Consider the following 22,052-nt stretch of genomic DNA (forward strand, 5'->3'; position numbering starts at 1 on the left):
CCTGAGGATTGCACCCTTTTGCTATATCAGTTTTGTATAGTGCTGCTTTATTTTAAGGATTTATAGTTGCATAGTATAGGGAAAATATATATTCTTGTACCGTGTTAGCCAGTATATAGGAAAATATTTTTAGATCCGAGAGTCCTCAGTGGTTGATACCTTTTAATGGCAAACTGAAAAGATGGTAACAAATTGCAAACTTTCAAGACTACTCAGGTCTCTTCATCAGGCATAGTATACCACAAAATCTGAAGAGTCACATATCTATACACAATAAGACACACAAAAAATGCAATAGGTAAGACAGGTGATGAAAAGCAGAGTTATTATGGAAGAGATAAATAGTTCTGGCTATAAATATTTTAGCAGTTAATAGATAAGGAGTGTGAAAGTTTTATTGTCCTATGACTAGGTCCAGTGTTGTGATGGCCTCAGAAGTCTTAGGAGCACGTTCCTTAGTTGATGTGAATGACATAAATCCATGCAACACATTCATTCCTGCTCTGAAAGTGTTAAAGGTCAACATCAGTTTATATTCTGAGACTCTCCTTTCTCTCTGAGATTTGAAGTTACCTTTTAATACCAGTAATTTCATGTCTTTTATGCTGTGATCAGGGGAACAAAAATGCTTGGCTACAGGTAGATCTATTCTTTTTTCTTTTATTGTGTGGCGATGATGATTCATCCTTGTTCTAAGTTTTTGCCCTGTTTCCCCTAGTTACATAGTTAAATAGGTTTAAAAACACAGGTCCGTCAAGTTCAAAAATTCTCCAAGTTATACATTTTATATCGCTAGATTACTTAAAACAATACCATTTGTAGTGAGAAAAGCATTTCTTGTACAGTATGTGTTTATAGATATGTTCATTGTGAGAAAGAGACCGGCATTCTGCCTTCTTTCTAAAATCGATCCAGTTTATTTAATGAATGAATGATATAAGATCACACATAGACACACACATACAGACATGTGACATGTTTCAAAATTTACATCTCCTTATTCATACCAGCTATGAATAAGGAGATGTGATCACTGAAACGCACCAGATGTCTGAACATTTGTGTCTTTATATGGTCTTACATCATTCATTCATGAAATAAACTGGATCGTTTTTTATAAGTAAGACTGAGTGTTGGTCTCTTTCTCACAGTGGATTTACTGCCTTGCCTTTGGTTTCGGCTCCGAGCACCGCAGACTTGCTGGTGTGGAGAGCTGTAAGTTATTCCTCCTTTCTTTGTACTGTAGATATGTTTATTTAATTGAAAATGTCCTAATTAACTGAATTTGCTAACGTCAATTCTGTTAAGTAGCCTCTTTGAATTATTGAATAATGAATATTGTCAATTCACCGAAATTTTTTTTTTTAACTCATTTCCATTTTTTTATATTTGATTACAAGTTCATTATATATTCTTTTCATGTATCTCATTTCCTAGGAGAATTATTTGTGGACCCAATGCCATTGAAGTTAAGATTACCCCGGTGTGGAAACTACTCTTTAAAGAGGTTAAGTTACATACTATCATCTGACCTGCTATTCCACTTTTCTCTAAAAAGTTTGCCCTTTATTTTAGCAAGCCAGGCGGTGTATGAGTTTCCCTGACCATACTGGTAATTGATACCCAATGCTTGGCACACAAACCAAAAATAATGTTAAAGAGATTGGGAAGCGTACTCCATAGTGTATTATTGTGAGCAATAACAAAATAATTACAGAGTATGTGCTCTCACCTGGTGGAGTACAACACCCTTGTACAGTTGTGCTCAAAAGTTTAAATACCCATGCAGAATTTTTCCTTTCTTGGCCTTGTTTCAGAGAATATGAATGATAAGAAAAAATTTTTTTTCCACTCATGGTTATTGGTTGGGTGAAGCCATTTATTGTCAAACTACTGTGTTTTCTCTTTTTAAATCTTAATGACAACCAAAAACATCCAAATGATGTTGATCAAAAGTTCACATATCCCAGTTCTTAATACCGTGTGTTGCCCCCTCTAACTTCAATGACAGCTTGAAGTCTTTTGTGGTAGTTGTGGATGAGGTTCTTTATTTTCTCTGATTGTAAAGCTGCCCATTCTTCTTGGAAAAAAGCCTCCAGTTCCTGTAAGTTCCTGGGCTGTCTAGCATGAACTGCGCGCTTGAGATCTCCCCAGAGTGGCTCAATGATATTGAGGTCAGGAGACTGAGATGGCCACTCCAGAACCTTCACTTTGTTCTGCTGTAGCCAATGACAGATTGACTTAGCCCTGTGTTTAGGATCGTTGTCATGTTGGAACGTCCAAGTACGTCCCATGCACAGCTTCCGGGCTGATGAGTGCAAATTTTCTTCCAGTATTTGCTGATAACGTACTGCATTCATCTTTCTTTGAACTTTTACCAAGTTTCCTGTGCCTTTGTAGCTCAGCGATCCACCTCCGTGCTTTACTGTAGGAATGGTGTTCTTTTCATCATAGGCCTTGTTGACCTCTCTCCAAATGTAACGTTTATGGTTGTGGCCAAAAAGTTCAATTTTGGTCTCATCACTCCAAATTACCTTGTGCAAGAAAATTTGAGGCTTGTCTCCTTGCTGTTTGGCATATTGTAGGCGAGATACTTTGTGGCATTTGCACATTAATGGCTTTCTTCTGGTGACTCGACCATGCAGCCCATTTTTCTTCAAGTGCCTCTTTATTCTGCATCTTGAAACAGCCACATTGCTAGTTTTCAGAGAGTCCTGAATTTCAGCTGATGTTATTTGTGGCTTTTCCTTTGTATCCCGAACAATTTTCCTGGCAGTTGTGGCCGAAATTCTTGTTGGTCTACCTGACCGTGGTTTGGTTTTTACAGAGCTCCTGATTTTCCATTTGTTAATTAAAGTTTGAACACTGCTGACTAGCATTATCAATTCCTTGGATATTTTTTTGTATCCCTTTCCTGTGTTATAGAGTTCAACTACCTTTTCCAGTAGATCTGTTGACAATTCTTTTGCTTTCCCCATGACTCACAATCCAGAAACGTCAGTGGCTGGATGAAAGATGCAAGAGTCTGTCTGGATCCCAGAAACTCACTCAGCTTTTATGCACACACACTGATTACAAGCAAACAGGTCACAGGTGAGGATGTTACCTTTAGTAGCCATTCAAACCCATTTGTGTCAAATTCTGTGCATGTTAACAGGCCAAAATCACCAGGGTATGAGAACTTTTGATCAGGGTCATTTGGATGTTTTTGGTTGTCATTAAGATTTAAAAAGAGAAAGCACAGTAGTTTGACAATAAATGGCTTCATCCAACCAATAACCATGAGTGGAGAAAAAGTTTTTTTTTGTTATCATTCCTATTCTCTGAAACAAGGTCAAGAAAGGAAAAATTCTGCCGGGGTATGTAAACTTTTGAGCACAACTGTAGATGAGTCCCAAATGTAGATCTCCTTGTTCACTCATTGCTCCAGCAGAGAGTCTCACAACAGAAGGTTAGGGAAAAGAACAGAGTGTAATGTTCGCCCAGAGGATTGAACCATCAGGAGTGAGGTGAGTATATAGAATTTAATGCTTTACAAGAATAAAATTGCAACGTATTTTTATTCCAAGCTCGATAATCTTCCTCAGGCATAAAAATGCATCTGTTAAATTTTAACTATAAACTTTCTGTGATAGCATTAAATTTCTGAAACGCTGCTCTATTGTTTTATGTCATGAAGGCAAAACTTGCAAAAATGTTGGCTAGGTATTTACAATGATGCTCCAAAATGTTCAAAACAGGTCCTGCACATGACTGAATCTTGCAATTCAGGAGGTAGAGAATTAGTAAGAAAAATCCTGCAGATTGAGATGGATTGAAAAAAATTGCACATTCTTTAACAATGTTTCCAATTTCCATGTTTAAAATATTTGGTGTAAAATACACCAGTCATAAGTTGGCATAAGGAATAGACATATGTCTCACAAGTATGTCATGTTGCTCCACATTTATTTCATGGGAATCTGTCGCCAGATTTTTGCCATCTAATCTGACAGAATAATTTACACTATTTTGATAATTTTTCATTTAAGCATTATGCATTTTTTTTATTTTTATAAGTAGGATGTTCTATGCATTTTAGGATATAAATATCCTCAGATGAGCGTATTAAATGTCAATGTGCTAATGTATGTAAAACGGGTAGAATAAGGACAGGAGAATGATCAATACAAGTAAATGTGGTAGTCAAGCGCCATTAGTCTGTGTGTAAAAAGTAACAACATGCACTACTTTGATTGTATTCCGGATCAGACTCGCCTATTATAAGTTAATATTGGTGGAAAAAAATCTCATTACCATCCATATGTCATACGTTTTTCACAACTCCATTATCATTATTAAAATAGGAAACAGTGTTTGACCTTTACTATTTATGAAATTGTTCATATAAAAACCATATGCCATATCCATGTACAAAATGGACATACAGATGGCATGCAGATGTAAAAAACAGATGAATTTGCTTATGCTTTACAATGAAAAACATGGACATAAAGGCGACTTTGAATATGCTCGTCAGAACCTGACCTGAAAGTTGAGTTTCTTTGTAAAGCATGGGAAATACTGTATAACAGCACACAATAAACTGTATTTATTTTGTATATTTCTGTTTTTGCTAGGTATTTAATCCTTATTATCTCTTTCAAGCCGCCAGCCTTAGTTTATGGTTGTCAGAAGGATACATTGAATACTCAATAGTAATTATTGCGATTACTGTGCTGTCCATCATTCTGACTGTGTATGACCTAAGACAGGTACTGTGTATGTTTTATTACAGTGTATTTTAATGTTTTTATAATGAAAACAAACATAAATATAGTAACTAAAACATGAGAACATTAGCTATAATAATGTTAATAGTCTTTTAGCTATTAAAATATGCAGATACTTAAAAGGGTTGTCCATTACCTTTTTATTGATGGCCTATGCTTGGGATAGACCTTAAATAACTGTTCGGAGGGGGATGTGAACACCCAACATCCTCGAAAATCAGCTTTTACTGGTGCTGACAGGAAATTCTAAGATGTTGTGGGAATACAGCAGCTTTGTCAAAATTATAATAGCGTGCATAGTGTAGAACCACCCCCTATTCATCCTAGAGTGGATCTGCACTAATACCCACCCATGGCCACTATAGAAATGATGGAGCTTTTATCTTCCGTTTGCATCCAAAAACTGTTGGACACCGACGCTGGTAACATCTGATTGGTAGGGGTGCTGGGTGTAGTACCCTCACTGATCAGATATTCATGGCCTATTCCGTACTTTATCCTTCCTTCGTACAACTTCCATCTATCTGACTCAACACTACACACAATTATTATGTCATTTTTGTGTTTTATTGTCGATATCCTCCTTCTGAAGACTTGCCATACAGAGAATTCACTAAGATAGGCATTGCAGACACCAGTCTTAAAGGGTTTTCCCAGCACAAAAATTCATCTTAATCAACAGCTGTGTCTGACCGTGTACGGAACATGGTCTGATCATGCCAAGTCTCCTGGGCTGTGTCCAGGGGAGGACACAGAGTATACATAAAGAGACATTACAGCAGGGGATCACAGCTGATTCTTTCTTTGAAGTAAAACATTGTTTTAAAACATGCAGTGAAAAGTTTTACCTCACAAAAAGAATCAGTTGCGATCCCCTGCAGCAATATCTGAATCCTCTTTTGCTTCCTTCACTACCCAGGAGATGTGGTATGATCGGACCATGTTCCTGCACAGTCAGACACAGCCATTACACAGTACATACAGGGGCACATTTATAAGATTATCTCAGCACAGGAACATTTTATTTAAAAACATCCAATTGTGGAACTTATTATTATTCCAAGATCTATTGATTAAAATCAACTTTCGTTCGAGGGAAAAACCCTTTAATGTAGGGCTTGCTGGAGTACGATGTGCTGAATTCATTAAGAGACACACACAACTTAATGAATTTGCCGTATCTTCTCAGTGGCGTGAATCTCTGTGCGCCTGACCAGGAATGCTACTCCAGTCGCTAAATGGAATGCATTTCTGGCATAAGAAACGCTTACCCTTTTGTAGAATTTGTTAGGTGGGTGTAGTTGCATTTGTTTGCATTTTCCAAATCCCATAAAGTTATCAATTTCTGGGATATGGGGGTTTGCTCTCTGAGCTGATGTTTTTACTGATACCATTTTGGAGTAGCTCCGGTGTTTTGGTTGCCTCTTATTGCATATTACTGTTGCGATGGCCAAAAAAATTCTCGCGTTCTTTTTTTTTTCCCGTTACGTATTTACTAGTGTTGAGCGAGCATGCTCGACACTGCTCGGTACTCACCCGAGGATCTCACTACTCGGGATTTTCGGCTAGTACCGAGCATTTTTGGGTTACTCAGGCGGGAGCTCAGGTCTCAGCCCTGCACGTTTGGCGCTCTTTACAGAGCCAATGAACATGCAGGGATTGCCAGCCAGTCACTATAATGCCGCAGTTATGTTGTTTGTGGGCATTACAGTGATTGGCTGGCCGCGCAATGTCACCTTGAGTATTTAAAACCGGGCGCCGCCATCTTGGACACAGTCGCCCGGGATCAGACAGTGTAGGGTCAGTGCTGCTGAGTTAGGGAGAGGTTTATAGTGCGAAATAGGTAGTGTAGGGTCTCTAAAGCCTGTCAAATCAAACAAACAGTCCTTCTCAGGACTAATATCCATCACAGATATCAGGCAGGCAGGCTGTATAGAAGATGCAGAGGTAATACCAACAAACACTGCATTACAGTTCTGTGTGCTGCTGCTGGTCAAATTGCTAGACATAGCTGAAGGTCACAGGGGCCAGGAAAAATCCTATTTTTTTCATCTAAATCCTCTTTTTTTTTTTCTCAGTCAGACTGTACAAATACCCGTCTTATTAACCTTTTGGTATTCCCCTCCCCCCCCCAAAAAAAAAAAATTGAGGGTGTCTGTGAGTGTTCAGACACAAATAGATCTTTTTAAAAAAGTCTGGTATACGCCAGGAAATTAGAAATGTGGTTTTGCAGTTCCACAGTTCAGATCTCTGTATTATCCACCTTTTTGCCTTTTTTTCGTAAAAAAACAGTTTGAGTGTCTCGTTGACTGTTCAGACACAAATATATCTATTTAAAAAAGTCTGGTATATGCCAGGAAATTAGAACTGTGGTTTTGCAGTTCCACGGTTCAAATCTCTGTATTATCCACCTTTTTGCCTTTTTTACATAAAAAAAAAACAGTTTGAGTGTCTTGCTCACTGTTCACTAGTGTTGAGCCACCCCCGTAGTGTTCGAGTTCGGTTCGGTTCATCGAACACCCGTTTGTTCGCCGAACTGTTTGTCGAACTGTTCGTCGAACACCTTCGAACACCGCTAAAGCCAATGGTAGGCAAACAAAAACACATAGAAACACATAGAAAACACATTCAAAGGTGTCCAAAAGCTGACAAACTGCTCAGAAGACTTAACTAACACATGGAAAAGTGACAAGTACATATAGTCATGCGAAAAGAAAAGAGGTGGAGGAGTAAAAGGAGGGGGAGACACAGATATAGGCATGTCATGCCCTTCTGAAATCCAAAAAGTGAGAAGCCGACACGGCCAGTCCGTTCCTGCCCGTGCCACCTCCGTGTTGCCGGGTTTGTGCCAGAGCCGCGGTGGACCCTGACGGCCAGCCCCCCTCTCCCAATACTGGTGCCTGTCCGCTGGTGGGTCGAGCGAGCCCCCCTGTGGTGGATGCAGCTCTAAGCTTTTTAATTTAAATTGTCTCTCTAATTTGAATGAATACACTTTAAATTCTTTTACAAGGATCTATTGGAGGGCAAGTCTCATGCCAGCAGCCGCGTAATTCCAGCTCCAGTAGCGTCCACTAAAGCTGCTGCAGTTAAAAAGCTTTTATAAGGATCGAGCTCGGCTGTCCACCGCAAGGCATCCTACCGCCAGTCCCAGCCCCTATGCCTTGGGGTGCCTCCTGATGCTCTTCACTGAGTATCCCGTGGTCCCGAAGCATTTCCTTTGAAAAAATTAAGTGTCCAAACTACAGGTGGTGTAGCTTGCTTAACAGCCGGGATAATCCGCTGACTTGCAGACAATGCTACTAGGCACAAAGTATTTCCTGGGCTAGATGCAGTTAAAAATTTGTAATTAGATACTCTCGTTGGATGCTGAGAAAGAATTCCATAGAGACTCCTGGCACGCCATATATTATTCTCTAAAAAAGCTTGGGGTCGGGGTCTAGGGGACCTTTTTATAGCCAAGATCACGGCCCTGTATCGCAATACGTCACCTAGGCTGAAGATAAATGGAACTGTAGCACCCTGAGGGCTCAGTTGCTACAGAGGTATTGCACCTCACCCAGAGGTGTGATATCTCACTCTCAGGTAAGGATGGAGTGTGGATCAGGACCCGACACCTGCATGCATTACACCACATTGCCGTGGGGCAGGGCGACCAATATGCCCCTGAGATGGGCAAGACAGTCCCTGTTCCTGGCTGGAGTTGGGGGAGGGAACACTGAGGAAGGGGAACCCTGTAGTGCAGGAGCAGGGAGGAAGCAGTTCCTGGGTGCATTGAGAAGGGAGTATAAAAGGTGGGCACCATCTTAGTTCAGTGCAGATAAGTCTGAGCAGAAGTGACAGAGAGCAGGGGCTCTGCATGAGCTCTGCTCCGGAGGCGGGTCTAGTAACAGAGGCCCAGGCCTGGAAGAGGGAGAAGGAAGGAAGAGGAGCGGAGAAGGCTCTAGGAATGGGCAGCGGCGGTTCACTCTGACCGCAATCCACGGGTGGTGTAGTCGGAAGTTTAAACATCAAAACCACATAAATAGTTCCGCCACTGGTTTGACCGCCCTGAGCCACGGAACCGGGTCGCCGCCACGGAGACTACGACCACCAGCATCCACCAAAAAGGGTCCGGCTCCCGGTGTCCCAAGGCCCAGGGGGCGCGTCAAAACATTTTCATCACCTTTCATAATCACCAATGGGACAAGGCAGGGATGTCCTCTGTCCCCTCTCTTATACATCCTAGTGACGGAGCACCTGCTCTCATCAATTCGCCATAACCCTAATATTAGGTGGATTGAGGTGGGAGGCACCGAGTACAAGTGCTCTCTATTTGCTGATGATGTCCTAGTATATATCACTCAATCACGTTTATCCATCCATGCTGATATGGCTGAAATACATCACTTTGTTACATGGTCAAATTTTAAAATCAATGCAGCGAAGTCTGAGGCCCTCAATGTCTCCCTCCCCAAATCCATACAGGATTCCATCCAGTCCAACTTTCCCTTTGCCTGGCCCTCGCAGGGTATCAAATACTTAGGAATTCCTATTCATAGAGACCTCTCCCATCTATGTTATCTTAATTTTGGGCCCTTTATTGAACAACTCCATACAGACCACGGTTGGCAAGTTAGAACTGTAAGATTCACTACGTGAACCACTGGTGTTTTGTGGAAAAGCACATGTACACTGTGTTCCAAATTATTATGCAAAAAGTGTTTAGGAGTGATAAGGGAAGAATTTGTTTGTTTGTCAGTTAAACTCATTGATGGTGATGTGTGTCAGGGCTCTTTATATCACTGTAAGCAATTACAGACACCTGTGCTAATTAGTTTGGCAGGTGTGTCCAATGAAAGGCAAGACTGCTTAAGAAGGCTGTCCCACATTATTAAGCAGCCTACATTTTCTGCCAAAATGGGAAAGAAAAACGATGTGTCGGCTGCTGAGAAGCAACAAATTGTGGAGTGTTTAGGTTAAGGCATGACTACAATCAACATTGTGCGATGATCAGGATGAAGTGTCTTGGCAATCAAGAAGTATGTAGCTGATTCACAGTACACACATGTGCGTGCTGATAAGGGCAAATTGAGGACTCTTTCCTACAGGCAATTACGTCAGGTTAAAAGAGCAGCGGCAAAAAAGCCTTGACATAGCAGCAGACAAGTTTTTGAAGCTGCTGGTGCCTCCAACGTCCCCCGAACAACAAGATGCAGGGTCCTTCAGAGGTTTGCAGCTGTGCGTAAGCCATCCTGTCGACCTCCTCTATCCACTGCACACAAGCAGAAACGGCTCCAGTGGGCCAAACAATACATGAAGACTGATTTCAAAACTGTTTTGTTCACGGATGAGTGCCGTGCAACGCTCGATGGTCCAGATGGATGGAGTGGAGGATGGCTGGTTGATGGACACCCCACGCAAACACGGCTACAGCGCCAACAAGGAGGAGGTGGAGTAATGTTTTGGGCTGGAATCATGGGGAGAGAGATTGTCGGCCCCTTTAGGATCCCTGAAGGGGTAAAGATGAACTCCATAATGTATGTGGAGTTTCTCAAACAGCACTTCCTGCCATGGTTCAAGAGAAGAACCGTGTATTCCACAGCAAGATCATTTTCATGCATGATAATGCACCGTCTCATGCAGCACATAACACATCTGCATCTCTGGCTGATATGGGCATAAAAGGGGACAAACTTATGGTGTGACCCCCATGCTCCCCTGACCTCTACCCCATTCAGAACCTCTGGAGCATCATCAAAAGGAGTGTCTATGATGGCGGGAGGCAGTTCACATCTAAGCAACAGCTCTGGGAGGGTATTCTGTCCTCATGCAAAACAATTGAAGCAGAAACCATCCAAAACCTGACAAATTCAATGGACGAGAGAGTTCAGAAGCTCCTTTCAAACAAGGGGTCCTATGTGCAAATGTAACATCACCTAGAATAAAGTTTTGAGTTGAAAACTGTTTGATTTCAGTTTCTAATAACCTGCTAATGCTTATAATTTCAAAAATGACCATTTTTTTGGTCTTTATTAAAATGAAAAGGTTGATCGAAGAGTGTGGGGGATCTAAGAGTGTGGCAACCCAGTAGTCAGGATTACTTCAAATTCTGACAATCTGAGGGTCATGTTGCAGGTAGTGCAGCAAGAAGGCACTTATGTGTCTTGCGCATCTCGGAGCCCCAAAATTATTTTCCGGGCTAGATGCAGCTTAAAATTATTATTAATTTTAAATCTGGTGAAGCTTAGTATAGATGGCCTAATAGAATCAGTACTGCACACTGCTACAAAGCCCAAATTATTTTCCAGCCAAGATACAGATAAACATGATTAGTAATTTTAAATCTGGTGGAGCTTAGTATAGATGGCCTTATAAAATCAGTGCTGCACACTGCTACAAAGCCCAAATTATTTTCCAGCCAAGATACAGATAAACATGATTAGTAATTTGAAAGCTTAAAACGGTTGGTGAGGTGATTTTAACCAATCATCAAGCTTTTACTCTCCCCAGGATGACACAGGGGTAGAAAAGTCATTTCGGATCCATGATTTGTTCATCTTTATGAACGTTAGTCTGTCTACAGTATCAGTGGAGAGCCGCGTGCGCTTATCTGTCAGCACACCACCAGCAGCGCTGAACACACGTTCAGACAGAACGCTGGCTGCAGGGTATGACAAGATCTCCAAGGCGTAAGGGCTAGCTCCGGCCATTTATCCAGATTGGAAGCCCAAAAAGAGCAAGGGTCCAGTGACACAGTCATGGCTTCAATGTTTACTTGGAGATACTCCTGTACCATCCTCTCTAGGCGTTGACTATGTGTCAGACTTCTTGTCTCCTGTGGCCTTGCAAAGGATGGGCTAAAAAAGTGGTGAAATGATTCCGCAAAATTGATGTTACCAGCAGATACTGTGTTTCTGTTACGGTTTGAGTGCTGAACACTCGACGGTCCCACGGTTGGCAAGTTGGAACTGTGAGATTCACTACGTGCACCACTGGTGTTTTGTGGAAAAGCACATATAAGATTCTGCAACAGTCTCTGCTGATACTCCTGCATGCGTGCATCCCTTTCTATGGCAGGAATAATTTCTGCAAATTTACTTTTGTACCGGGGATCTAACAGTGTGGCAACCCAGTAGTCAGGATTATTTCTAATTCTCACAATTCGAGGGTCATGTTGCAGGTAGTACAGCAAGAAGGCACTCATGTGTCTTGCGCATCCAGGAGCACCAAGTCCCTGTTGTGTTGGTGGCGAGTAGAGATGAGCGTTGTTCTACTCGAACTGTTCGCCAATCTCAAATTCGAGCTGTTTTGGGCGGTGTTCGAGCCGTTCGGCGAACACGAACAATTTGAGAAAAATTCGGCTGTTCGAGGTTATGTTCGATAACTGTTCGTGCACCAAAATCATAACTGGATTTTTTCTCAGTAATGATGAAAATTAATGTTAATACGCAGTTTGAGTGTACAGCGGGGTGGGGGGAGGGGCAGGGGATGGATCTCTGCAGGAACAATGAAGATCTCCATTTTTTTTTCTCTTTCCCGCATTTGCAATGGGGAGGTGCAATCTGTCAGCCTATCAGCAGCGCACACACGGAGCGAAGTGCTTTTTTTCACACAAGCAAGGGCATGTGTCATTGGCAGTGTATGTCACATGTCCTTGCCCTATAAGACCAAGCCATTTTCCCCGTCGCCACCATTTTCTCACTGCTGCAGCTGCGTGTTAGACGGCACCGCTGTTGCTGTGTGCGCTATACCTTGTTAATTTCAAGCCAATTTTCGCACAAATATACAGATAGCTTGGGAGTAGGGAATAGTTGTGATTGCAGTCCTTTTAAGGACTAGGTTACAGCATTTCCTACGACTTTTATCAGGGAGGTCTGTGCTCTTAAATAGATAGGTTGTGGGAGTAAAGATTAATTGTAATTGAAGTCCTTTTCAGGACTAGGTTACATGAGTTCCTATCAGTTTTTGCCAGGCAGGTCTGTGCCAGTGCTGTGCAAGTTTTTTTCACAGCATTTGGCTGAATCTAGCAAAGCTAATCCTTTTTGGCCTATTGCAGAGTGTGTTAGTCAGTGGAGTAGCCTATCTGTGTTGCAAGATATAACACCTGTGTATAGAATACCAATTTTTTTACTGCACCTAGTGAAGTAAAATCTTTTGGGCATAGCATCATTCTATTAGTCCATCTATACTGACCTCCATCAGGTTGCAAACTGAATATAATTTTTTTCTGCATCTAGCTCTGAAAAAATATTTGGGCTTCTAGCAGTGTGTGGGACTTGGTCTATTAGTCCATCTATACTGACCTCCATCAGGTTGCAAATTAAAAATATTTTTTTTCTTCATTTAGCTCTGAAAAAATATTTGGGCTTCTAGCAGTGTGTGGGACTTGTTCTATTAGTCCTTCTATACTGACCTCCAGCAGGTTGCAAATTGAAAATAATTTTTTTCTGCATCTAGCTCTGAAAAAATAGTTGGGCTTCTAGCAGTGTGTGGGACTTGGTCTATTAGTCCATCTATACTGACCTCCATCAGGTTGCAAATTAAAAATAATTTTTTTCTGCATCTAGCTCTGAAAAAATATTTGGGCTTCTAGCAGTGTGTGGGACTTGGTCTATTAGTCCATCTATACTGACCTCCATCAGGTTGCAAATTAAAAATAATTTTTTTCTGCATCTAGCTCTGAAAAAATATTTGGGCTTCTAGCAGTGTGTGGGACTTGGTCTATTAGTCCATCTTTACTGACCTCCATCAGGTTGCAAATTAAAAATAATTTTTTTCTGCATCTAGCTCTGAAAAAATATTTGGGCTTCTAGCAGTGTGTGGGACTTGGTCTATTAGTCCATCTACACTGACCTCCATCAGGTTGCAAATTAAAAATAATTTTTTTCTTCATTTAGCTCTGAAAAAATATTTGGGCTTCTAGCAGTGTGTGGGACTTGTTCTATTAGTCCTTCTATACTGACCTCCAGCAGGTTGCAATTTGAATATAATTTTTTTCTGCATCTAGCTCTGAAAAAATAGTTGGGCTTCTAGCGGTGTGTGGGACTTGGTCTATTAGTCCATCTATACTGACCTCCATCAGGTTGCAAATTAAAAATAATTTTTTTCTGCATCTAGCTCTGAAAAAATATTTGGGCTTCTAGCAGTGTGTGGGACTTGGTCTATTAGTCCATCTATACTGACCTCCATCAGGTTGCAAATTAAAAATAATTTTTTTCTGCATCTAGCTCTGAAAAAATATTTGGGCTTCTAGCGGTGTGTGGGACTTGGTCTATTAGTCCATCTATACTGACCTCCATCAGGTTGCAAATTAAAAATAATTTTTTTCTGCATCTAGCTCTGAAAAAATATTTGGGCTTCTAGCAGTGTGTGGGACTTGGTCTATTAGTCCATCTATACTGACCTCCATCAGGTTGCAAATTAAAAATAATTTTTTTCTGCATCTAGCTCTGAAAAAATATTTGGGCTTCTAGCGGTGTGTGGGACTTGGTCTATTAGTCCATCTATACTGACCTCCATCAGGTTGCAAATTAAAAATATTTTTTTTCTGCATCTAGCTCTGAAAAAATATTTGGGCTTCTAGCAGTGTGTGGGACTTGGTCTATTAGTCCATCTATACTGACCTCCATCAGGTTGCAAATTAAAAATAATTTTTATCTGCATCTACAGTACCTCTGAAAAAATATTTGGGCTACTAGCTGTGTGTGGGACTATTTGTATTAGTCCATCTATACTGACCTCCATCAGGTTGCAAACTGAATATATTTTTTTCTGCATCTACCTCTGAAAAAATATTTGGCCTTCTAGTAGTGTGTCGGACTTTCTCTATTAGTCCATCTATACTGACCTCCATCAGGTTGCAAATTAAAACTAATTTTTATCTGCATCTACAGTACCTCTGAAAAAATATTTGGGCTTCTAGCTGTGTGTGGGACTATTTGTATTAGTCCATCTATACTGACCTCCATCAGGTTGCAAATTCAAAATAATTTTTTTCTGCATCTAACCCAGCCAATAGTTTTGGCCTAATACCACAGTTTGGCCACTCAGCTCTGCTCGGTTACCATCCATTGTTTTTTTTGTGCAAACAACTCCAGAGTTGTGAATTAGTTAACCACCAAAATGAGTGGATAAAGGCCTGCTGCTGGTGGAAAGGGGAATAGGCGTGTTGGGAAGGGGAAAAAAGGTTGTGTCCGTGGGGTAGGTGATAAAGCAACAGTAACATCTGCAGAAGAAAGACCATCTTCCAGCCAAACTAAAATGTCTACTTCTTTTAGCGGACAATGTGATAAGATCCCTTTCTTACTGCCACGCCAATCGCTACAAATTCCAGATGAGGCACAAAAACAGCAGGTGCTTCAACGAATATCAAGTGCTCCTTTAAGTGGACTCTCCTCCACATCAACTTCAACATCACAAATACTCCAGTCCTCAAAGGTGTCACCCAAATCGCACTTGCTTCCTCACAGCTCCCAAATCTCCAGCTGCCCGTCTGAGTATGAGGTAGAACAGATGGTTGAGTCTGCAGAGCGGTTTACTCATACTATAGCCTGGGAATCATAGGTCGACTCCAGCGCTTCTGTGAATCCAGACGAGGAAATGATCTGCACTGATGCCCAGAATCTTTATGAGTCGGATCCAGGACCAGACGCAGAAGGTTCTGACCATAATGTAGACCCTCATTCCCAAACTGTAACTCCTGTTGGTGGAGACAATGAGGAAGACGATGATAAGACTCAAATACCTGATTGGAGTGACAACTTTAGTTTTTTGTCAGGGCAGGAACAGGTTGGCTCTGAGGACGACGGGTGTGATAACGCACAGGGTGATGATGATGAGGTCGGAGATCCCACTTACTGTCAACCCACAGTCAGCCAAGAGATGAGGTCAGCAGAGGAGGTGGAGGAAGATGCTAGTGACGACGAGGTCAGGTTGCGCCTTCCTGGACAGAGACGTAGTACTGGAAGCACGTCAACAACTGCATCCTCAAACACAACTCTGCCTCTCACCACAAGTCGTGGTGGCTCTTCAGGTCGCATGGGTGCTAAGCCTTGCATAGCCTGGGCATTTTTTCAGATCGAAAAAGATGACCCAACTCGTGTTATCTGTAACATTTGTCAGCAAAAGCTAAGTAGAGGCCAAAAAATACATAGTTTGAGTACTTCATGCATGAACCGGCACATGGACATGAAGCATAAGTTGCAGTGGGAAGCTCAGTGTGCTACAATGCGGCCTAGCCGGCCGGGCCAATCACCGTCTGCCATATCTTGTGCATCCGCGGCCTCTTCATCCTCTGTGACTGGGGGGACAGCAGTCACACCTGTTTTGGGGCGCAGACCTGCCACCTCTTTACCCGGAGGTGGTAACACCAGCTGGTGTTGAGCGCTGTCCGACATCGATAGCACCACCTTTGGATCAAAGCAACCTAACATGTCCGCCTGCATCTTCCTCACAGACCGGCAGTTTGCCGGGGACACCCTTATCAACCCCGTCTAAGCACAATAGCCAGCCCTCGGTCCCTCAGATGTGGACAAGTAAAAGACCATTTCCTCCTAGCCATGAGAAAGCTAAGAGGTTGAATTTCACCATCTGCAAGCTCTTGGCTACAGAAATGCTGCCTTTCCGCCTGGTGGACACAGAGGATTTTCGAGACCTTATGTCCGTCGCAGTGCCCCAGTACCAGATGCCCAGTCGGCACTACTTCTCAAAGAAAGGTGTGCCTGCGCTCCACCAGCATGTCGCACACAACATCACCGCTTCTTTGAGAAACTCTGTGTGTGACAGGGTGCATTTCACCACAGACACTTGGACGAGTAGGCATGGACAGGGGCGTTACATGTCGCTGACTGGGCACTGGGTAACTATGGTGACAGCAGGACAAGGGGCTGCTGTCCAAGTCTTGCCGTCCCCACGAGTTGTGCGTCAATCCTCTTTATGTCAAAGTTCCTCCACTGCTTCTTCCTCCTCAACCTCCTCTCGGTCTTCCACCTGCACCCAAAGCCTGTCTGGTCATGCCACAAGCTTTCTAACTGCGCAGAAGGGATCCTGCACACCTCCTTACTATGCTGGCAGTAGGGCTCAACGTCATCAGGCGGTTTTTACATTGAAATGTCTGGGAAATGTGAGTCACACAGCTGAGGAGTTGTGGTCAGCTCTGGAGAACCAATTTCATGAATGGTTGTCTCCACTGGACCTGAAACCAGGGAAGGCCGTGTGCGACAATGCTGCAAACCTGGGTGCGGCCCTTCGCCGGGGCAATGTCACACACGTGCCTTGTATGGCTCACGTGTTGAACCTGGTTGTCCAGCAATTTTTAGCCCACTATCCCAGACTAGATGGCCTTCTGCAGAGGGCACGGTCGCTGTGTGCTCACTTCCGCCGTTCGCATCCCGCAGCTCAGCGACTTACATCTCTACAGAAGTCGTTGGGCCTGCCACTTCACCGGCTAAAATGCGATGTGCCTACCCGGTGGAATTCAACTCTGCACATGTTGCAGCGACTGTGGCAGCACCGACAAGCCCTGGTGCAATACGTTCTGACGTATAGCCTGGGCCAACGAGATTCAGAGGTGGGGCAAATCACGCTGGAGGAGTGGTCTCAGATCAGGGACCTATGCACCCTTCTGCACAGTTTTGAAATGGCGACGAAGATGTTTAGTGCTGACGATGCCATTATCAGCATGACTATTCCGGTGATTTACATGCTGGAGCACATGTTAAACAGAATTCGGAGTCAGGTGGTGGCACAAGAGGAGGTGGAGGAAGTAGAGGAGGAGGAGTTGTATGCGGAAGGGCTAACATCTGCAAGGTCCAGACAGTCGGCAGCACCAAGGCGGCAGGCATGTGAGGGTGGGGGAGATGGTTTTACCAGGGCGCATGGTAGCAGCCAAACTAGTGAGGAAGGTGCAGGAGCCCAGGAAGAAGTGGAGGACGAACTGATGGAAGACTCATCAGATGAGGGAGACCTTGATCACATTTCTGTTGTGCGAGGTTGGGGGGAGAGGACAGAGGAAGGAAGCATGATTGTTACCTCGCCACCAACACAACAGGGACTTGGTGCTCCTGGATGCGCAACACACATGAGTGCCTTCTTGCTGCACTACCTGCAACATGACCCTCGAATTGTAAGAATTAGAAATAATCCTGACTACTGGGTTGCCACACTGTTAGATCCCCGGTACAAAAGTAAATTTGCAGAAATTATTCCTGCCATAGAAAGGGATGCACGCATGCAGGAGTATCAGCAGAGACTGTTGCAGAATCTTACATGTGCTTTTCCACAAAATACCAGTGGTGCACGTAGTGAATCTCACAGTTCCAACTTGCCAACCGTGGGACCGTCAAGTGTTCAGCACTCAAACCGTAACAGAACCACAGTATCTGCTGGTAACATCAATTTTGCGGAATCATTTCACCACTTTTTTAGCCCATCCTTTGCAAGGCAACAGGAGACAAGAAGTCTGACACATAGTCAATGCCTAGAGACGATGGTACAGGAGTATCTCCAAGTAAACATTGAAGCCACGACTGTGTCACTGGACCCTTGCTCTTTTTGGGCTTCCAATCTGGATAAATGGCCGGAGCTAGCCACTTACGCCTTGGAGATCTTGTCATGCCCCGCAGCCAGCGTTCTGTCTGAACGTGTGTTCAGCGCTGCTGGTGGTGTGCTGACAGATAAGCGCACGCGGCTCTCCACTGATAATGTAGACAGACTCACGTTCATAAAGATGAACAAATCATGGATCCGAAACGACTTTTCTACCCCTGTGTCATCCTGGGGAGAGTAAAAGCTTGATGATTGGTTAAAATCACCCTACCAACCGTTTTAAGCTTTCAAATTACTAATCATGTTTATCTGTATCTTGACTGGAAAATAATTTGGGCTTTGTAGCAGTGTGCAGCACTGATCCTATTAGGCCATCTATACTAAAGCTTCACCAGATTTAAAATTAAAAATAATATTTAGCTGCATCTAGCCCGGAAAATAATTTTGGGGCTCCGAGATGCGCAAGGCACATAAGTGCCTTCTTGCTGCACTACCTGCAGCATGACCCTCATATTGTCAGAATTCGAAGTAATCATGACTACTGGGTTGCCACACTCTTAGATCCCCCAAACTTTTCGATCAACCTTTTCATTTTAATAAAGACCAAAAAAATGGTCATTTTTGAAATTATAAGCATTAGCAGGTTGTTAGAAACTGAAATCAAACAGTTTTCAACTCAAAACTTTATTCTAGGTGATGTTACATTTTCACATAGGACCCCTTGTTCGAAAGGAGCTTCTGAACTCTCTCGTCCATTGAATTTGTCAGGTTTTGGATGGTTTCTGCTTCAATTGTTTTGCATGAGGACAGAATACCCTCCCAGAGCTGTTGCTTAGATGTGAACTGCCTCCCGCCATCATAGACACTCCTTTTAATGATGCTCCAAAGGTTCTGAATGGGGTAGAGGTCAGGGGAGCATGGGGGTCACACCATAAGTTTGTCCCCTTTTATGCCCATATCAGCCAGAGATGCAGATGTTTTATGTGCAGCATGAGATGGTGCATTATCATGCAGAAAAATGATCTTGTTGTGAAATACACGGTTCTTCTTCTTGAACCATGGCAGGAAGTGCTGTTTGAGAAAATCCACATACATTATGGAGTTCATCTTTAGCGCCTTCAGGGATCCTAAAGGGGCTGACAATCTCTCTCCTTATGATTCCAGCCCAAAACATTACTCCACCTCCTCCTTGTTGGCGCTGTAGCCGTGTTTGCGTGGGGTGTCCATCAACCAGCCATCCTCCACTCCATCCATCTGGACCATCGAGCGCTGCACGGCACTCATCCGTGAACAAAACAGTTTTGAAATCAGTCTTCATGTAATGTTTGGCCCACTGGAGCCGTTTCTGCTTGTGTGAAGTGGATAGAGGAGGTCGACAGGATGGCGCATGCACAGCTGCAAACCTCTGAAGGACCCTGCATCTTGTTGTTCGGGGGACGTTGGAGGCACAAGCAGCTTCAAAAACTTGTCTGCTGCTATGACAAGGCTTTTTTGCCGCTGCTCTTTCAACCTGACGTAATTGCCTGTAGGAAAGAGTCCTCAATTTGCCCTTATCAGCACGCACACGTGTGTACTGTGAATCAGCTACATACTTCTTGATTGCCAAGACACTTCATCCTGATCATCGCACAATGTTGATTGTAGTCATGCCTTGACCTAAACACTCCACAATTTGTTGCTTCTCAGCAGCCGACACATCCTTTTTCTTTCCCATTTTGGCAGAAAATGTAGGCTGCTTAATAATGTGAGAGAGCCTTCTTAAGTAGTCTTGCCTTTCATTGGATACACCTGCCAAACTAATTAGCACAGGTGTCTGCAATTGCTTACAGTGATATAAAGAGCCCTGACACACATCACCATCAATGAGTTTAACTGACAAACAAACAAATTCTTCCCTTATCACTCCTAAACACTTTTTGTATAATAATTTGGAACGCAGTGTACATGTGCTTTTCCACAAAACACCAGTGGTTCACGTAGTGAATCTTACAGTTCTAACTTGCCAACCGTGGTCTGTATGGAGTTGTTCAATAAAGGGCCCAAAATTAAGATAACATAGATGGGAGAGGTCTCTATGAATAGGAATTCCTAAGTATTTGATACCCTGTGAGGGCCAGGCAAAGGGAAAGTTGGACTGGATGGAATCCTATATAGATTTGGGGAGGGAGACATCGAGGGCCTCAGACTTCGCTGCATTGATTTTAAAATTTTACCATGTAACAAAGTGATCTTTCAGCCATAACAGCATGGATGGATATATGTGATTGAGTGATATATACTAGGACATCATCAGCAAATAGAGAGCACTTGTACTCGGTGCCTCCCACCTCAATCCACCTAATATTGGGGTTATGGCGAATTGATGAGAGCAGGTGCTCCGTCACTAGGATGTATAAGAGAGGGGACAGAGGACATCACTGCCTTGTCCCATTGGTGATTATGAAAGGTGATGAAAATGTTCTGACGCACCCCCTGGGCCTTGGGACACCCGGAGCCGGACCCTTTTTGGTGGATGCTGGTGGTTGTAGTCTTCGTGGCGGCGACCCGGTTCCATGGCTCAGGGCGGTCAAACCAGTGGCGGAACTATTTATGTGGTTTTCATGTTTAAATGTCCGACTACGCCACCCGTGGATTGCGGTCAGAGTGAACCGCCGCTACAGGGCAGACCACTGAGGCTGGTGTTGTGGGTGCAGCAGAGCGTAGCATAACTCCCCACGGGAGGAGTATAGCCTCAGGGCAGTGTATGCGGAGGATGGGGGTGATGGTGCAGGGCAGCAGCAGTAACGACACGGAGTCAGTGATGCAGTTCAGGGCCTTTACTCACAGTTCTTATTATCCAGACCACGTCTGCAGGTAACGGCTGCCCACGTCGTACTGTGCTCACCAGGTGAGGGGCTCAGACAACTCCCAGATAACTCTGGAGCACTTCACAGGACCCCCTTTGTGTGTCCTTTGTCTGGCCTTTCTTACCAACACTTCTGTCCGGCTGCCTCGGGCCTCCTCTTGGTAAACTTGGCGCCAGTTTCCCTGACCCTATGTGGTGCCTTCCTAGCGGGTGTAGCGAGGGGCTGCGCCACATAAAATGTCAGAGCCTCCGGTTTCTAGCTGAGGGTCGTTTCCTGCCTCCACTAGTTCGGGGACCGGTCTCCCCCTTTGGCCTGACCCCTCCACGCAGGTGGATTCGGGCGTGCGGTGGCGACTCGCCCGTCCGCACCCCTGGGATCCCTTCATTCCTCGTTCCTGGAGCCTTCTCCGCTCCTCTTCCTTCCTTCTCCCTCTTCCAGGCCTGGGCCTCTGTTACTAGGCCCGCCTCCGGAGCAGAGCTCATGCAGAGCCCCTGCTCCCTGCCACTTCTGCTCAGACTTCTCTGCACTGAACTAAGATGGTGCCCACCTTTTATACTCCCTTCTCAATGCACCCAGGAACTGCTTCCTCCCTGCTCCTGCACTACAGGGTTCCCCTTCCTCAGTGTTCCCTCCCCCCACTCCAGCCAGGGACAGGGACTGTCGTGCCCATCTCAGGGGCATATTGGTCGCCCTGCCCCACGGCAATGTGGTGTAATGCATGCAGGTGTCGGGTCCTGATCCACACTCCATCCTTACCTGAGAGTGAGATATCACACCTCTGGGTGAGGTGCAATACGTCTATAGCAACCGAGCCCTCAGGGTGCTACAGTTCCATTTATCTTCAGCCTAGGTGACGTATTGCGATACAGGGCCGTGATTTTGGCTATAAAAGGGTCCCCTAGACCCCTAC

General features: G+C 43.9%; 1 protein-coding gene across 3 annotated transcripts in view; it reads left to right on the plus strand.

The window, feature by feature from the left end:
• Positions 1 to 22,052, plus strand: part of LOC141259321 (probable cation-transporting ATPase 13A4) — a 308,876-nt gene that overhangs the window by 142,730 nt on the left and 144,094 nt on the right. For 2 of the 3 annotated variants that reach the window (XM_073675076.1, XM_073675078.1), the window contains 2 exons: positions 1,438 to 1,507; positions 4,620 to 4,754. In XM_073675076.1, the coding sequence (XP_073531177.1) occupies positions 1,438 to 1,507; positions 4,620 to 4,754 (205 nt within the window). The remainder of the gene's footprint in view (positions 1 to 1,437; positions 1,508 to 4,619; positions 4,755 to 22,052) is intronic. The other variant, XM_073675077.1, reaches the window with a different exon arrangement.

The sequence above is a fragment of the Phyllobates terribilis genome, unplaced genomic scaffold (assembly GCF_046119375.1).
Source record: "Phyllobates terribilis strain yellow unplaced genomic scaffold, ASM4611937v1 Scaffold_3__8_contigs__length_932513732, whole genome shotgun sequence".
Classification (NCBI taxonomy): Eukaryota; Metazoa; Chordata; class Amphibia; order Anura; family Dendrobatidae; genus Phyllobates; species Phyllobates terribilis.